The sequence below is a fragment of the Bubalus bubalis genome, chromosome 1 (assembly GCF_019923935.1).
Source record: "Bubalus bubalis isolate 160015118507 breed Murrah chromosome 1, NDDB_SH_1, whole genome shotgun sequence".
NCBI lineage: Eukaryota > Metazoa > Chordata > Mammalia > Artiodactyla > Bovidae > Bubalus > Bubalus bubalis.
Genome location: NC_059157.1, coordinates 162694909 through 162710861, shown reverse-complemented (window position 1 = coordinate 162710861; position 15953 = coordinate 162694909). Strand labels below are relative to the sequence as shown.

The 15953-nt window shown below is 35.2% G+C and overlaps 1 protein-coding gene across 5 annotated transcripts in view; it reads left to right on the top strand.

Annotated features, from left to right (window-relative positions):
* The window catches only part of TSC22D2 (TSC22 domain family member 2), a 51862-nt gene extending 36527 nt beyond the window's left edge, over positions 1–15335 (top strand). For 2 of the 5 annotated variants that reach the window (XM_025289977.3, XM_025289982.3), the window contains 2 exons: positions 6928–6979; positions 7920–15335. In XM_025289977.3, the coding sequence (XP_025145762.1) occupies positions 6928–6979; positions 7920–8180 (313 nt within the window). In that variant the 3' untranslated portion in view covers positions 8181–15335. Of the gene's footprint in view, positions 1–3027; positions 3194–6927; positions 6980–7919 lie in introns of all 5 variants that reach the window. The other 3 variants (XR_006552365.2, XR_006552360.2, XR_006552364.2) reach the window with 2 other exon arrangements.
* The last annotated feature ends 618 nt before the right edge of the window (positions 15336–15953 follow it).

Here is a 15953-nt window from a genome sequence, read left to right as displayed (position 1 = left end):
CAGTGTGTTTAGGGAAATAATATCACATATTATAGATTTAGTCTATATTTTTATTATGAGATATAGAGTATTTTTAATGTCTTGTTGAACGTTCATGTGTATTTTACCCATTTTTCTACTGGGGCTTCTTGTCTTACAGATTTATAGAAGTACTTCATATATTTTGAGGCATATAGTTAGAAAGGCCTCTCCCACTCCAAAACAGTAAAGAATTCCTTCCTAAATGGACTTTTTTAAGGTCACTGATACATATATGTGGTTGACTTGGACAAAGGGAATCTGAGGTAGGAGAGGGACTTTATATTGATGGTATACCTTTTTGTGTGTACTCGCTGAATTTATTTGACTTCCCTGGTGGCTCAGATGGTAAAGCATCTGCCTACAATGTGGAAGACCCGGGTTCGATCCCTGGGTGGGGAAGATCCCCCGGAAAGAAAATGGCAACCCATTCCAGTACTCTTGCCTGTAGAATCCCATGGATGGAGGAACCTGGTGGGGGTGTCGCAAAGAGTCGGACATGACTGAGCGACTTCACTTTCACTTTCCTTTCACTGAATTTATTCTTTACCATGTACTAGTATCTCCTTTAAAACTTTTATTTGGAATACTTATAGATAAGTTGCTCAAAAAAAAAAAAAAGAAGTGCAGGGAGGTCTCATGTAACCCTTCACCCAGTTCTTCCCCCAGTGGTAAAATTTTGCATGACTATAATATAAAACACCTGAAGTCAGAAACTGACATTGGTATAATCCACAGTGTGTATCCTTTTTTCCTCTTTTTAAATATTCTCTTCTGGAAGAAAATTTCAGGATTTTGACCTGAAATTAATTAGATGAATGTAAAATATGCTAAGGGCATTGGTGAGCAAGGTATTTATAGATGTTAAAAACAAATATCAATCTTTGTATATTTAGCTGGGTTTTTAATATTTCCTTGGTAAAAAGCTTTTTTCACAGTAAGATTGAGTACTTGATAACGTTTAGTTTTGTGAATAGCCATTTTACCTGCTTGCTTAGCATGATAATAGCTTTTATGGTCCACAGAAATCACTTATTTTGTGTTACTGAGAATAAAAATTTCCATGGGGTCTTTTGTCTATGTTTTTTAAACCATGAAATTAAACAGATTGTTTTTACATTGGTAGAACTTACGGTTAATAATTAGGATACATACAATTTGAGTTCTTAGCTTAATTTTCTGTTAATTTTGTCTAACAGTTTTATTCTTAACCACAGAGGTTTGCATTTAGCCAGAGACTGACTATATGAATTTTTATCTACATAGGCTCTTTTTTGGAAGGAGGATTGTTATTTGCTCTTAATTGTGAGAAAATGTAAATATTTTTAAAATTCCTTTTACAGAAAGGGTGATAGTTTGTTGTTGTTGTTGTTTTTTGACCTTGATAAGCTTGCTGAGCTGTAGATTCATTGGATTTCTTCTTTTGCAATCAGCTACTTAACAATTACTTTCTAAAAATAAAACACACATTTCTTTGAGAGGAGGCAAAGTGTAATCCAGGTTAGAATTAAAGCATTCCTAGCACTAATGATATAGTGTTTATTATGAGGGGCAGGCAAGGGGATGAAGATTGTAAATGATGTATTGGAAACAGTATGTGATTCCTGAGGACTGGCCTCCAAGAAAGACTATAGCTTCTACTTTTAAGTTTAAAAAGAATTGATTTTACCTGGTTTGGGTAAAGGTGCTTGAACCTTAGTGTGTGAGATTGCCAGTTCAGTCAAATAAGTTCTTATCACACATCATTTTATTTTGTGATTTGTGGAATTCCTGTTTTAATTGTATTGTGATTCAACAGAGAAGATTAGGAGGGTCTTTGAGTAAAGCAAGGTAATTTTTTAAATAATATTCTGCATATGGATCTATATAGTCTTAAGGTACCTTCAACTTTCTAACAAAAGAACATTTTAATCCTTAGCAGAGAATCAAACTATGCTGGTTGTCTAAAGATCACTGAGCAAGTGCCTTTTCCTAGAAGCTACCTACCTTGTTTGCAGACCTGAACTTCTTCTAGGAATATGCTAAGATGAATGCCATGTTATGAACATAGTTGGATCCATGCTTAATGGTTTCACAACTAAGTTTAAGCACTTTTCACAATGCACACAACTCTGTATTTCTTTTAGGTCATTATAGATAGTTCCTTTCTTCCTTTCACAGTCTTAATGTTGTGATAGGAAAAGCATGTGTTTTGACATTAATTAGGTTAGGTTTTAATCCTGTCCCTAGGGTTGTGTCTGGAGAAGGCAATAGCACCCCACTCCAGTACTCTTGCCTGGAAAATCCCACGGACGGAAGAGCCTGGTAAGCTGCAGTCCATGGGGTCGCTAAGAGTTGGACACGACTGAGCGACTTCACTTTCACTTTTCACTTTCATGCATTGGAGGAAATGGCAACCCACTCCAGTGTTCTTGCCTGGAGAATCCCAGGGATGGGGGAGCCTGGTGGGCTTCCGTCTATGGGGTTGCACAGAGTCGGACACGACTGAAGCAACTTAGCAGCAGCAGCAGCAGCAGGGTTGTGTCTGAGTAAGTTACTAGGCTTCAGTTTCCTCAACTGGAAAATGAGAGTATTACTCAGGCTTGGAGTAAGAACTCACTAAAATGTGTGTGCTGCCATGAAGTGAGAAGTCATTTGTGTTCCTTTTCTCTACCTTGTTGCTTTGTTAATAAGCATTTGTGGGACTTCCCTGGCAGTCCAGTGGTTTAGACTATGCTCTTCCACTACAGGGGTCACGGGTTCAGTTCCTAGTGGGGGAGTTAAGATCCCACATGCTGCACAGTGTGGCCAAAAAATAATTAATTTTTTAAATGGCATTTCTGTTGAGAAGAAAGACAACAGTAGTCAAAGTGTAATAGTGAAGAAATTTGCACTATTTTTGTCTTAAACAGTAGTCATGATGTCTCTCTTCACATTAATAAAGAAAAATTTTGATTTCTCATAAGGAATTTTTCTTAAATATGAGATCAAGTTAAGCCTAACTTTGCCTTCACTGGTTTTAATTTTTAGAGAGGAAAGACGGGATGATTTGCAGTCACTGAGCTGAGAGCATGGATGAAAGAGTTAGCCTGTTTAAGAAGGATGCAAATATAAGACACTTGTGAAGACGGAGCGGAGTCTCCTATCTGGCCCCTTATCTTCTCAGTGAGGTTGCAAGTAATCTAATGTGATAAGAGTAAGCAGGCCTGGGGAGAAAAACTATGGTGGGGAACCAATTGGGGTGAATTAAAAGATGAACAGCGTGGAAGTCTGTCCTACACTGATACTTAAGTTTTAATTTTTTCTTAAGTTTTACTTTTCTTATGAATGTGATTGTAATTTACTTTATTTAGAGCATTATCAAGCTCCTTTTGATTCCTTTGGGAGCCACAATTCCAAGAAATGAACATTCATTATATAAAAAAGTAATAGTCATTCTTGTGTTTTTTCTCACAGTTCTATATTTCTGTCCATTCCCTCAGTACCTACAATTTTTTATTCATCTAATAAATGCTAATCCACGTATGACTTGATTCTAAAAGAGTGACCCATAGGAAACAGAAAGTTTCTTTATGAAAATTATCCCCTTTTGTAGCACTGTATAGTTTATCAGAATAGTTACAAAGTGTTAGGAAGCCTTCTCTTAAGGAACTTAAGTTCGGAAACTGGTTATTAATCATCCAGTTATAGTGTAGTGAATGCAATAAGAAAGAAAACAAGGCCTAATACTGTAACGTTAGGTCAAGGAAGCAAATAAAAGAAAATTACTCATTCTGCTGCAGCTAATCATTCTCATTTTAAAAGATCGTAAACCCCAAACCACTATGTTGACTTTGAACACAATAGAAAACACCTTATTACCCTCATTGATCCCATGTTCTGGGATCATCAAATAGAATACCCTCCTATTTGTTTTTATTTAAAACTACCATATTGGTGCTTGCTTGCTTAGTCGCTATGTCCAACTCTTCTGAGCCACCAGGCTCCTCTGTCCACAAGATTTCCCAGGCAAGAATACTGGAGCGAGTTGCCATTTCCATGTCCAGGGGATTAAACCCAAGTCTCCTGTCGTGCAGGCAGATTCTTTACCACTGAGCCACTTGGGAAGCCCATTTTGTATCTTTGTTTTTAAAGCAGTAGTTCTCAAAACTTTAGTTTCTTTCATATCAGCTGCTGCTGCTGCTAAGTCACTTCAGTCGTGTCCGACTCTGTGCGACCCCATAGACAGCAGCCCACCAGGCTCCCCCGTCCCTGGGATTCTCCAGGCAAGAGTACTGGAGTGGGGTGCCATTGCCTTCTCCGCATATCAGCTGGAGGAGTTATTAAAATAGATTTTTTGAATCCCACCTCAAAAGTAGGTCTGAGTGGACCCGAATATTTACATTTCTAACAAGTTCCCAGATTATGCTGATGATGCTCCTGGTCCAGGGACCACATGGAGAACTGCTGATTTATTTAAACTCAAAAAAATATAATGGTTTCCTAATATGAACCAGTAATTGTTTCTAATATACTCAGTAACTTGTCATATTGACTCTTTCTGTACACATCTGAGCTCCTATGTGCCAAGCACTGTTCTCTTCACAGAGGTGAAGATGATAATGAACCTCACTCAAAGAGCTCAAGTCTGATAGAGTTAACAGTGGTAGTATTTAAAGTCACTTAATCCTCACAGGAGTTTTGTGAATTGGGGTTTATAATCCTTGCTCCTTGCTTAGTCACCTCCGACTCTGCAACCCTGTGGACAGTAGCCCGCCAGGCTCCTCTGTCCATGGGATTTCCCAGGCAAGAATCCTGAAGATACCATCCTTATTTTAGATTTAAAAAAAAAAAAAAAATCTGAGATCTAGGAAGGTTAAATAATTTCCTAGAATTCACAGTGAGTATATAGAGGGGCCAGAATTTCATGGTTATGCACTGTAAAAAGTTTGTGATTATTTTAGTGAAACCACAAAAGGGATGGAATATTGGTTCACCTTAGGAAACTAGAAGGCATTCCAGAAGAGATGGCAGTGAGCATCTTAAGAAACAAGTAGAAGAAAGCCAGGTGAATTAGAAATATGTGAAGATATATACATCAGGACTGGAGGTTATTTTATCAACAAAGAGGAGGATGCTAATTACTATTCTTTAGCTGAGGAAATGGCTTGAAAACTGATTAGGTTTTATTTTAATTATCAGAAAAGAAGAAATCTTTTAAGAGTTTGAGATTTATTTAGATTTTTTGTTTGCTCATTAGTATGTAAAACTGGTATTAAAGTTAGCATTTACAATATTCTATTTTAAACTGATATATTAAAAGAATTGATTGTATTTAAGTCATGAAATGATTTCAGTTATCCCTTGATACAGAATAAAAAAGTATAATCTAGGATTCTCAGGCAAATTCTAATCTAAATGCCTATTACCATCTTTTTTGCCAAATTATGGCCAGTATTGGTGACTTTATCCATATGGTGTCTGAACTAAACTTTACACTAAAGTTTATATAGTTCTGTAGTTTATAGTTACATGAAGCCATACTTAGTCTCTACAAGCATTTAAAGCCTAACATATATAAGTATTAATGATCTATATATCCTTTCCAGTTATTAGGTATACAGAAGCTCCTTTTCATCTTAGCAATACCAGGAAGTGAAGTAGTATGCTGTAATTAATATTGTAAATGCTCAGATAAACAAGCTTAGTGTTTTCCATGCATTGACACAGAGTTTAGAGGATTAAAAAGTTCAAAGATCACTGAGGCATAGATACCAACCCCTTCATTTTACAGATGAGAAAACTGAGGCCAGAGGAAGCTAAATAGATGATTTACTGATGTAGGTAGTGAGTAACAAAACCAGGATTGTAACCATATCTACTTAGATTACAATATAAAATGCACCACTACATCAGATAGGGTATTTCTGAGCCTCATAACATTGAGGGTCCCCATCATCTAAAGTAAAATAGTCTTCAGATATATTAGCACCTAAATTTATCACTAAATACTAAATGAAGAATGTGTAGTAAAGTTTTACATAAAAATAATTTAAAGACATTTTTCTGTATTGATACAGTAGATTAATATATCGGATTTATACTTACAAGAAAAATCTAATAACTGTTCTTTAAAATTTACAAAAACACCAAGAAAATGATATAGGTCCTTGCTATATACATAGGACAATATAAACTGCCAAAGAGGATAATTATTCAGCCTTCTGTGTCATTATCATATACATGCTACAATGATGCTTGAACTTGAGATGTACTTACCAGCTAGACTGTTTCCAATTTGTTTCTAGGAAAAAACTGGGCTAAACCACATATCTTAGTTGGTGATTTTTGCCAGGTACAAGATTTTTGCAAGCTACAGTCAAAGCATGTGGGTCTGCCAGACGGTTGAGTTCCTTGTTAACTAACCCTCCAAGTACTGTTTGCCCAAAAGCCCTCTGAATCATTTTTACAAGCCAGTTTTTAAAATTTAAAAATGAGATATTAAAAACATAAAAATCTATAGAAGAGGAGTAATCATCTGAATTTACTACAATAAGTAACCACTGAAATTTTTGCATGAAAGTTAATCAGAATATATAGTTAGTAAATGAAGAGATGTGGAACAAATACTGCTCATTTGAAATATATCTTAAGGTCACTGAATTGAGAACTCCTGAATAGAACTGGGAGTTAATTTTTAAAGTAGCATATATATTTCATAGGCAAGTTGGAAATAGTGAAACTACAAAGGATTTTTAGAAGTCACCTATTTGCTGAGATCCTCAATTTTCAAAGTGAGAGCTCTGAGTATGAAATTCTGAAAATAGACTAATAGTCTATTTTAAATTACTATTTTGGTTTTAAGTAAAACACAAATGTTTTTATTCAAGAGTTGGAAGGGAGCTTACATTTTTTTAGAATAATTTAATGAAATATTCTAATTTTTTCCAGTGCATCTGGGGGAGGTGGTGTAGCCATTGACAACAAAATAGAACAAGCAATGGTAAGTAAAAATTTATAGTCTTCTCATTTCATACATTCTTGGGTTTTATCAGTCCTAAAAAACAAGTGTCTAATTTCTTTAAACCAAGATGACCAAAGTATATTTTTCGATAATAAGATTTAGTTGAAAATGCTAAAACATTGAGAATTTTTAGTCTAGAAATACCACTGGAGTAAATACTTGTCCTAGTTGAACATCTTACATTTCATGTTATGCTATTGATAAGGACCATTTTGGGGGATATATATAATCAACATGCATTTGATCCCCTAAATATCTCAGCATCAAGAATAATTTAGAGACCTGGACTTCTCTGGTGCTCCAGTGGACAGAGAGTGTATTACTCAGCTTTTATAAATAGACTTGTTTCTATTGACTCTGGTTCTGATTTCTGCTGTTTCACTTTTTCTTAAAGATTTATACTCAACATTATTAAAAATATTTTGATTCAAGTTATTAAAACCATAAATAGGTTGTAAATAAAGGCCATTAATCTGCTTTTTTTTTAATCCTAAGATTTTGAAGTTGGAAATTGCAGGTCACTTTATTTCTTAAAGCATTACTATAACTAGTTTAATAGCAATTTAGTTTCCTTTGTTCTCTTCATCTGACATCTAAGTATATGATTTTTTCTAAGCTTTATTAATAGACAATTTAAGGAGCTGGTATTTTTTTTTTAATCACTCCAGACTTTGAAAAGAAAATTCTGGACTTGCTGCCCCAGTTGGGAACTGGATTTTTTCCACCCCATCTTCTCAGGATCAGTCAGGAAACAGTAGAAACATAAAAAGCAAGAGCAGGAAAATTAGCATAAAAATTAGCATAAAATTGTCTTGTGTTTATAAGGCACAACACAATCGTCTTGTGTTTATAAGGAGAACCAGATAGCAACTCCTTCCCCTTTCACTCTTTTTGATATTCCTGATTTTGTTTTTCACAGGATCTGGTGAAAAGCCATTTGATGTATGCAGTAAGAGAAGAAGTGGAAGTTCTAAAGGAACAAATAAAAGAATTAGTTGAAAGAAACTCTTTACTTGAACGAGAAAATGCACTGTTAAAATCTCTTTCAAACAATGATCAGTTATCCCAACTCCCAGCCCAACAGGCCAATCCTGGTAGCACTTCTCAACAGCAAGCAGTGATAGCACAGCCTCCGCAGCCAACGCAACCTCCACAGCAGCCGAATGTCTCCTCAGCATAAAGCTTTCTTGCCTCATTAAGAAAAAAACTGAAAGCAATCTATCCTTGTGTGCCACTGGTGTTCTTTCCACTTTATACGAAAGCAAGTAGCCATGCTTCAGTTGTGTGTTTGGCCCTTTCAGTATTAGACAATCATTCTACAAGAGCTTTTCCTCTCTTTGAGATGTCATGCAGCGCTGTTGGTGTCCAATTTCTGTCATCAGTACACAAGGAGAGTAATAGATGAGGTGTATTAAAGTGAGCAGAGTTTGCATTTTACCTGGTGCGCACGAGTGGGGTCTTTTCAGAGCTTTGGTGGCTCTCCCGTGTTTCCTATTACCCATGGATTTTCCCTGAGCCTTCCTATCACATTATAAATAACAGTTCATCTAAAGAGCCACTTTTCTTTCAATATCAGTAACATTTGCCTACGTAAGTTTTCATTTATTTGTGTTTTATTTATTACAGGGCTGCTATTTTCATAATGTACATGAACAATGTCACAGAACTTTTTTAATTTTTTGGAATAATTATAAGTATCAGTAAAGGAATTGAAAGACAGGATTGCATTTAATAGATAAAATGTTTAGGCAATAATTGAACAAAAGAATCCTGGCATATTTCTAACACTAATGGCAATTTACCTTCGGTATTTATTTTCAGTAGTAAAGACCCAGCTTGAATGTAAATTTTGTATAGTGTAAGTATGAAGAACATAGTGCAACTGTACAGGTAGTCACCAGTTATTGTGATATAATAAATAATTGGGCTATTTTGATGAAGAAAACTTTGTTCATTTGTTTCTACTTTCTAATAGAGAAATTGCCACGATTCCTCTGCTTTTTGACATTTCGTATGACTTTTTTCGGGTGGGAATAAAAAGCTGTGAAATTGTTCAACCTACTTTGTAACCAAAGAAGCAAAGCTGTGTAATGGAGTTTTTTTTTTTTTTTTTTTATAATGCACATTCTTTATGTATTTTTATTTAGTGTTTTCTCGGTCACAATTTTCTTTGCTGTCTAGCATGATCTGCATGACCTATAATCTTTGAACCACTTTCGTACCTCATGTTTTTATCCAGCACTCTTATTGTAATATGTACTAGTCTGTGAACAATGTCAAATAAAAAAGAACGAACAGGTAGTGTGGTGGAGCTGAGCTAGTGTATTATACACTAGTTGTAAAAATAAAAATGAAGTGAGCCATCTTTTGTTCATTTAAAATGGTGTTTTGAATTTCGTATGCAGAAAACGTTTTGTTACATTGCAGATTTTAATGTATTTAATAAATGCAACATGCAGATTAAGTGCAGTGTATACTGAGTATTTAAATTAAAATGTACATTTCATAAATACAGTTTCAAGAGAAAGCATCATTTTGTGTATACTAACACATTAAGTATGTCAGAAATTGATGTATAAATATATATTTTAACACATTTTCTGAAATTAAACTGCAGTTTTGTTGAAATATTTGGCTCTATATGTGTTCAAAATTTAATTTGATTAGATTTGTATTTTCACAGTTCCAAATATTCCTTCAATGAAAACCTGTTACTAATGACTTAAGGATGGTTCTTAAATCTTCAAGGTAAAATAACTTAAAGAATGCAAGAACAGTGAGCAATATCTGTACTCGATACTCATGTCAATGACATTTAAGTAGGAAATCCTTGTCTACCAAAACTTTTACTTGAATTCAGAAAGGTGCCTGTAGAAATTAAGATGCTCTATATCTATAGCCAACTAGCTAATCAGGAGTTACTGAGAATCAATAATTAGCTCTCTGCATTAAAAGAAGATAAATGTTCTTTATTTAAAATAAAAACTTAAGCCACAAACTAAATGCATAAAATCAGAGTGTACATGGTACTTCCAATTATTTTATATTCTAGTTATGCTGCAGGATATATTCACTAAAAACAGAATTTTAATGTTAATAGAAATAACTAAAGGAACTTAAGTCCTTAGGCTTGAAGCAACCCGAAGATATGGAGTAAGATTGCTAAGTAGAGCTGTATCAGATGAGCTAGAAAGTGAAACTTCCTTGTTGGAATGTTTACCAAAAGGCTCTCTGGGTGTGCCCCTGAAGTGCGAACAGTATATTTAATACAGGTGGAGAAAAACTAGCATTAGAAAAAGTTGGGATTTTTCGGAAAATGTCGATTTTGGTGTTGGGAGTAGAAAAACACTATAATTCCTAAGTAATAGTCACAAAGGAAATGATTCATATGTTTAAAATGGTAATTAAAAGCAATTATTACTATTACATTTTTTAAAAATCACAGTAAAATACATGTATAGTTCACAGAAGAAATAAATGGCAGTTTCTAAGTGTTCAACCTCTAGTAATCTAAGAAATACAAATTAATATTTAACAAAATTATTTGTCTTTAAGTAGCAGGACCTAATGTAGAAAGGCAAGCTTCCTGTGAATGTCTAAAAAGTAAGTTGGCAAAAATGTAGTGAGCCTTAACAAACTTTTCAGTTTAATGACGTGAGAAGATAACTAATGGTGCCATGTTCAAAAATGCGAAACTATAGTAGTGCCTGTCGTTCGCTTCCCAACTCCCTGCCTTCCCTTTGGACCTGTGAAGGAAGCCTGTACCATCCATACCTAGTCTCATGAGTCCCTCACTGCAAAGTCAGGGACAACTTAGGGTGGAAAAGCTATATGCTTGTTTGCATCAGATAGACTGTATTTTAAAGCAACATCAGCCATTCCTCCAGTTGATTAAATCTTTAAATTTCAGTGTTACCTCTGATATTTAGGGTCTCCAGTTAAACATAGCTGGAATATTAATTTACTAAGATGCCAGTTTAGAAGCACATTCTTTGTATGAATGCCATCTGTAATTTTCTCAGTGAAATGCTCATAGGCCAGGGTACCACAGACGTTTTCTGTTTATTTAGTCAACTGCAAAATCAGGACATTTTGTTTCTGATACGGCAGTGTGTACAAACTTTATTGCCCCCCCCCCCCCAAAATTAGGTAGCTACAATGTGATTTTATAGCTTACTATACCACCCCCAAAAAAAGGGGTTGTGAAATATAAAATACATGGTTATTTTAACTCATAATTTTTTGTCCAAAAATAGCTGGATATTGCCATTTCTATTTCCAGTGTTCTGAACTAAGCATAACAAGTATAAAGACACAAATGCTTTATCATCAAGCCCTCAATGATGGATAATTAAAACTCATTATTCTGTCATGGGTCAGAGATGAGGGTATTTCTCCAAGTTCCAAACACTAGTCACTTCTGGACCTTTAAAAAAAAAAAAAACATGGAAGGGGGAAAAGGGGTGCAGTGTACTTAAGATTATAGTAACCAAAATATCTGTTCATGAAAATTCTTTGTAGAACCAGAATTAAAATATCACTGGGTTTTCTGGAAGCAAATTTTTAAGATGAAGTTTTTTGTTTTTTTTTTTTAAGGAAGTTACAGCTCAATGGCAGGCACTTTATGATGTGACTCAATTCTCTTTAATAACTGAATTCAATTGAAAAGGACAAAGCCCACCCCTCAACATTCAGAGTTTAAGGATATAGACAAACCAAGAGATAAAATGACAATAATAAAGATCTGTTATGCACCATCAAGGATGGCTTTGTTAGGGAAGATTTCCTCATACAGGTGACACCTGAGTCTTGAAGTTCACAAAAGAAAAACAGTGTTCAAAGGAGAGTATAAGCAAGGCTTGGGTAGCTACAGAACTGTTGTTTCCTAGGAGGCAGGCAGTCAATGACTGCCTCACTCACCTGGGTAGTCTGGCATTGATTAGGAAAGCAGGAATGATTTAGTGAATTTAAGCAATGCGATTGTAATTAGAATTTCATTTCAGGAAAATTAATCATTCCAGCAGTACATAAGAGGTCATTGAGGGGTAAAACTAGAAGCTGACAGATAATTTAGGAAGGACAATAGTATTATGTAAAAGAAATGATGGATAGGCAAAATTACATAGGCAATCTTCTGACATTCGTGAAGGAAGTTGGTCGTGAGTCTTTCTGTGTCATCTTTTCCTCCATGATGAACATTCCATTCCCAGCATCAGGTGCTTCTTGCTCCAAGGAAAGATCAAAGAGAACTCTAAGTCTTAGAAAGTTTGAGTAAGACTTTTGCTTCCCTATATCTCTATGAAATGAAAGGCTTTGTTTCCTGTTTAAGGAATTTCAAGAATTTAAGTAAAGGGTAGGGGGGACTAGACGAGCCTTGGCTGTCTTTTCATGCCTTTGTGTAAATCCAGTCCTAAAGGTAAGCCAGATTTAGCCCTTTTATAGTGACTAGGGATTAGAGTGGCCCAGAAGGATGAATTCAAGGTCTGCCCCTCAGAGCTCTCTTTTCCTCCCCAGAAAGGATAATATGGGTTCTACCTCCATTGCAGACATTTGACAACCCAAATCAGAATGGGTTCTGCTAGGCTGTAGCCTTTCGTTCTTTGACACAGTTCAGTTCAGGTTTCTTTCTGCCCAATGAGCCCCTGCCTAAGCAAAACTGGACATTTTCTTCCACTTCCTCCTGGCTAGTAATCCGTGTTTCTATATTCTAGCAATACTAATAGTTTATTATTTAGAGATGTATATTTGCATCCTATTTTTTCCCTTTTTGACTTTCCAGAATGCATTCCAGTTTCATTTATTTCTCTAGCAGGTCTCAGAATTTTTATGGTAAGATCAGCTCTTTATAAGCATGTATTCCTTTCATCAGTAGAGAGATTCTTATAAAAGTGCTTCTTAATGATTTCCTTAGTAGTCTGCAATTGGACTGACGTGTTCACAAATAAAAATGCTAAGCGGGGCACTATACAAAGAAAGTTAAAGGCCTTAGATGTCCTTTTTGTTTTTAACAGAATCATCAAAAATAAAAGTAAGACAGCCTTTCAGGATTGATAATGGTAAAGTAAGCTGCTATTTTGCACTGGCACAATCTACTTGACTCATAGAACTTGTTCAAAATTCTTGGATCGTGTGAGTTAGATTTATTTTTCCTTCTCCTCATCAGGGAAACTGATAGATTAAATAGTTTGGGGAATTTTCCCAAGGTCTAATGTCTTACGTTGAGCTATTAAATAGAGCATTGAAGTTTATGAACTAAGGTATTACCCATGAGAGCCAAAGTTACTCCTCTGAAAGAAGGAAAAGGTGTGCTAACTTTGATCATAAAAATAGCTGAATTTTAAAATATAGCAAATGTAACACTTTTGCTTTCTCATAAAAAGTTGAATTTACCTTTTTAATTCATTCTTTTGCATGCCTGATATATTTCTGTATAACAACCATAAAGTATGCTTGCCCACTTTAATTCAGAATGTTTTCCAAAGCTCAGTTCTTGCTGTCATTTAGCAGACAAGCAGTGTATCTATAGATAGATCATACCTGAGGCAGTCCATGAACAGCAAGGGAACATTTTTCTCACGCTTGGGTGTGAACTGTCAGGTCAGTGTTTAATTCTAGTGTTCCTACGTTAAGAAAACAATAAAAATTCACAAAATATATATAATTTAATCAGGTGGCAGATGGACAGAAAAAAATATGCATAACTTTGTTACGCCCCTAAATTTTTTTTTAGAAACTTGAGTTTTGTTTTTTTATTTTATAGGAACACTCTTGAAATGCAATTCAATTCTAGTTCAAGTCAGGCACTGCCTGCAACCTGAATGGAACGTTTGGGAGTAGAAAAATGAGGCATGATTTAAACACTTCAGGAGTTCATGGTCCAATGTAAAAAGCTAGAGCATCATGTTGTTTTTCAAAGTATATCTCATGATTTGTGGACCTCATTTCATTTGTGGAATGAAACATTCTTATAAATGAACAGTAATAGTGCCATGCCATGTGAAACCCTTTGACATTACCAGCAAACAACTTGAAATCACCAAAAAGCTTTAACATCAAATACTTCTAGAAAAAGGGGGCCTGGCGAAAAGATCTTCCATCTCTATATTTAGCCTGCAAGGTATCCCCTAAGAAAGGAACTAGTCTGAAAGAGAAGTTTACACATTTCTTAATACTCTAGTTTGTAGATAACAATTGATTTAAATAAAAATAATTCTTGCATCATGAATTATATCATCTATTGTCTCATAAACAACACATTCATTATTTTCGCTGGCAAAATCAGCTACCATTCAGTGAACCAAGTTAATAATAACTCAGGTACCTAATACCAAAATTAAATCTGATAAAGCTGAGAATCCAGAAAGAAACACATATTGAGTAAATGATAAAAGTGACATTTCAAATCAATAAGCGAAGAATGGATTATTCAGCAAATAGTACTAAGACAGCATAACCTTTTGGTAAAAAATAATTTTAGATCTCTAACTCACAAAAATTAATTCCAGCAGGACTCACGCTCTTTGGTCACATACACATATTTAGAAATATCCCTGTGAAAATGTACATAAGAAGTTTTGCAAGTAGGTTGTGAAGAGATGCCCAACTTTAGACAAATAAGGGGAATGCACATTAAAACACGAGAGACTATCTCAGATCCAGTTGGCAAAATATTTAAAATATAAATCAAGAGTGTGAGGAAACAGAATTCCTACCTTACTACAGAGCATATAAATTAGCACAGCCACTTCTAAAGACAACCGAATGGTATCCATTACAATTTTAAATTCACATGCCAATATTTCTAATTTTTAGTGAAACACATTTTACATACGTTTATTCATAATGTAGCTTCTACGGTGATGTCTGTTGTTCCTTTGGTTGTAACTATAAAACTGGAAAAACCAAAATATGCATCTAGGGAATGGAGCATGGTACGTGTTATACATGGTACATGTTATAGATCACTAGGAGTCAGTGAAAAAGAATCGAGAGTCCTACATGCACTGACATGGAAAGATCTCTTAAGATACAATGTTAAGTTTTTTAAAAGTTTAGGGGAAAATGGATAATACATGAAATACACATGGTACCACTGATGTTAAAACACATACCACACCCATTCACACAAATACTGTATAGTGTACATCTTAAGTACCTAATTGTGTATTATAAAAATGTATAGAGAAGGTCTGGAAGGGTACTAACCAAACTGTTCACAGTAGTTTGGTGGAGTGCATTAGCTTTACCTGTAATGTTTGATGTTTTTGAGTATGCATTCATGTATTGTTTGTGTAATGGACCAATTAATAAATTAGAAATAAAATAAAATAGAAGATGTTTTCTTCTTGTCTGTTGCTAAAGTCTCTCCTGGTGCTTTGGATCTTATGCTCAGCCTTGCTCCCCACAATTGCTTTCCCCTCAGTTCTCTCCCATTTCTTTTCCTTGGCGCTCTGCTCTGGCTTCATGGCATCAATATTTACACAGGCTCAAATTGATAAACAAACGATAAGTAACTCCTCTTCCCCAACTAGGAATGTGCCTCCTCCACTTGCCTTTCCTTCTGCCTTTCTACTTCTTTCTCTCCCATTCACTGCATGTCACACACAATCTGATTGAGTCCCTACTGTGACCCCAGACCATTTTTGTCACGATCCCCAGTGGTCACTTTGCTACTAATTCCTTTCAGTGCATTTCATTCTTATCTTTTGAACTGTTTTACCTAATTTCAGCTTTTTATCATTTGTTTAGCCTAGCAGATAGTTTTCTATCTCTTCATTTTCCTCCTTTTCATTTTTTAGGGGTTTCTCTTGTAACATATGTGTGTGTGTGTGTGTGTGTGTGTGTGTGTGTATACAAAGTTGAATTTTTTTAACCCAATCTATCTTTTGGGTATGGTGGAAGGCAGCCCACTTGGCTTACAGGATCTTAGTTCCCGACCAGGGATTGAATCCGG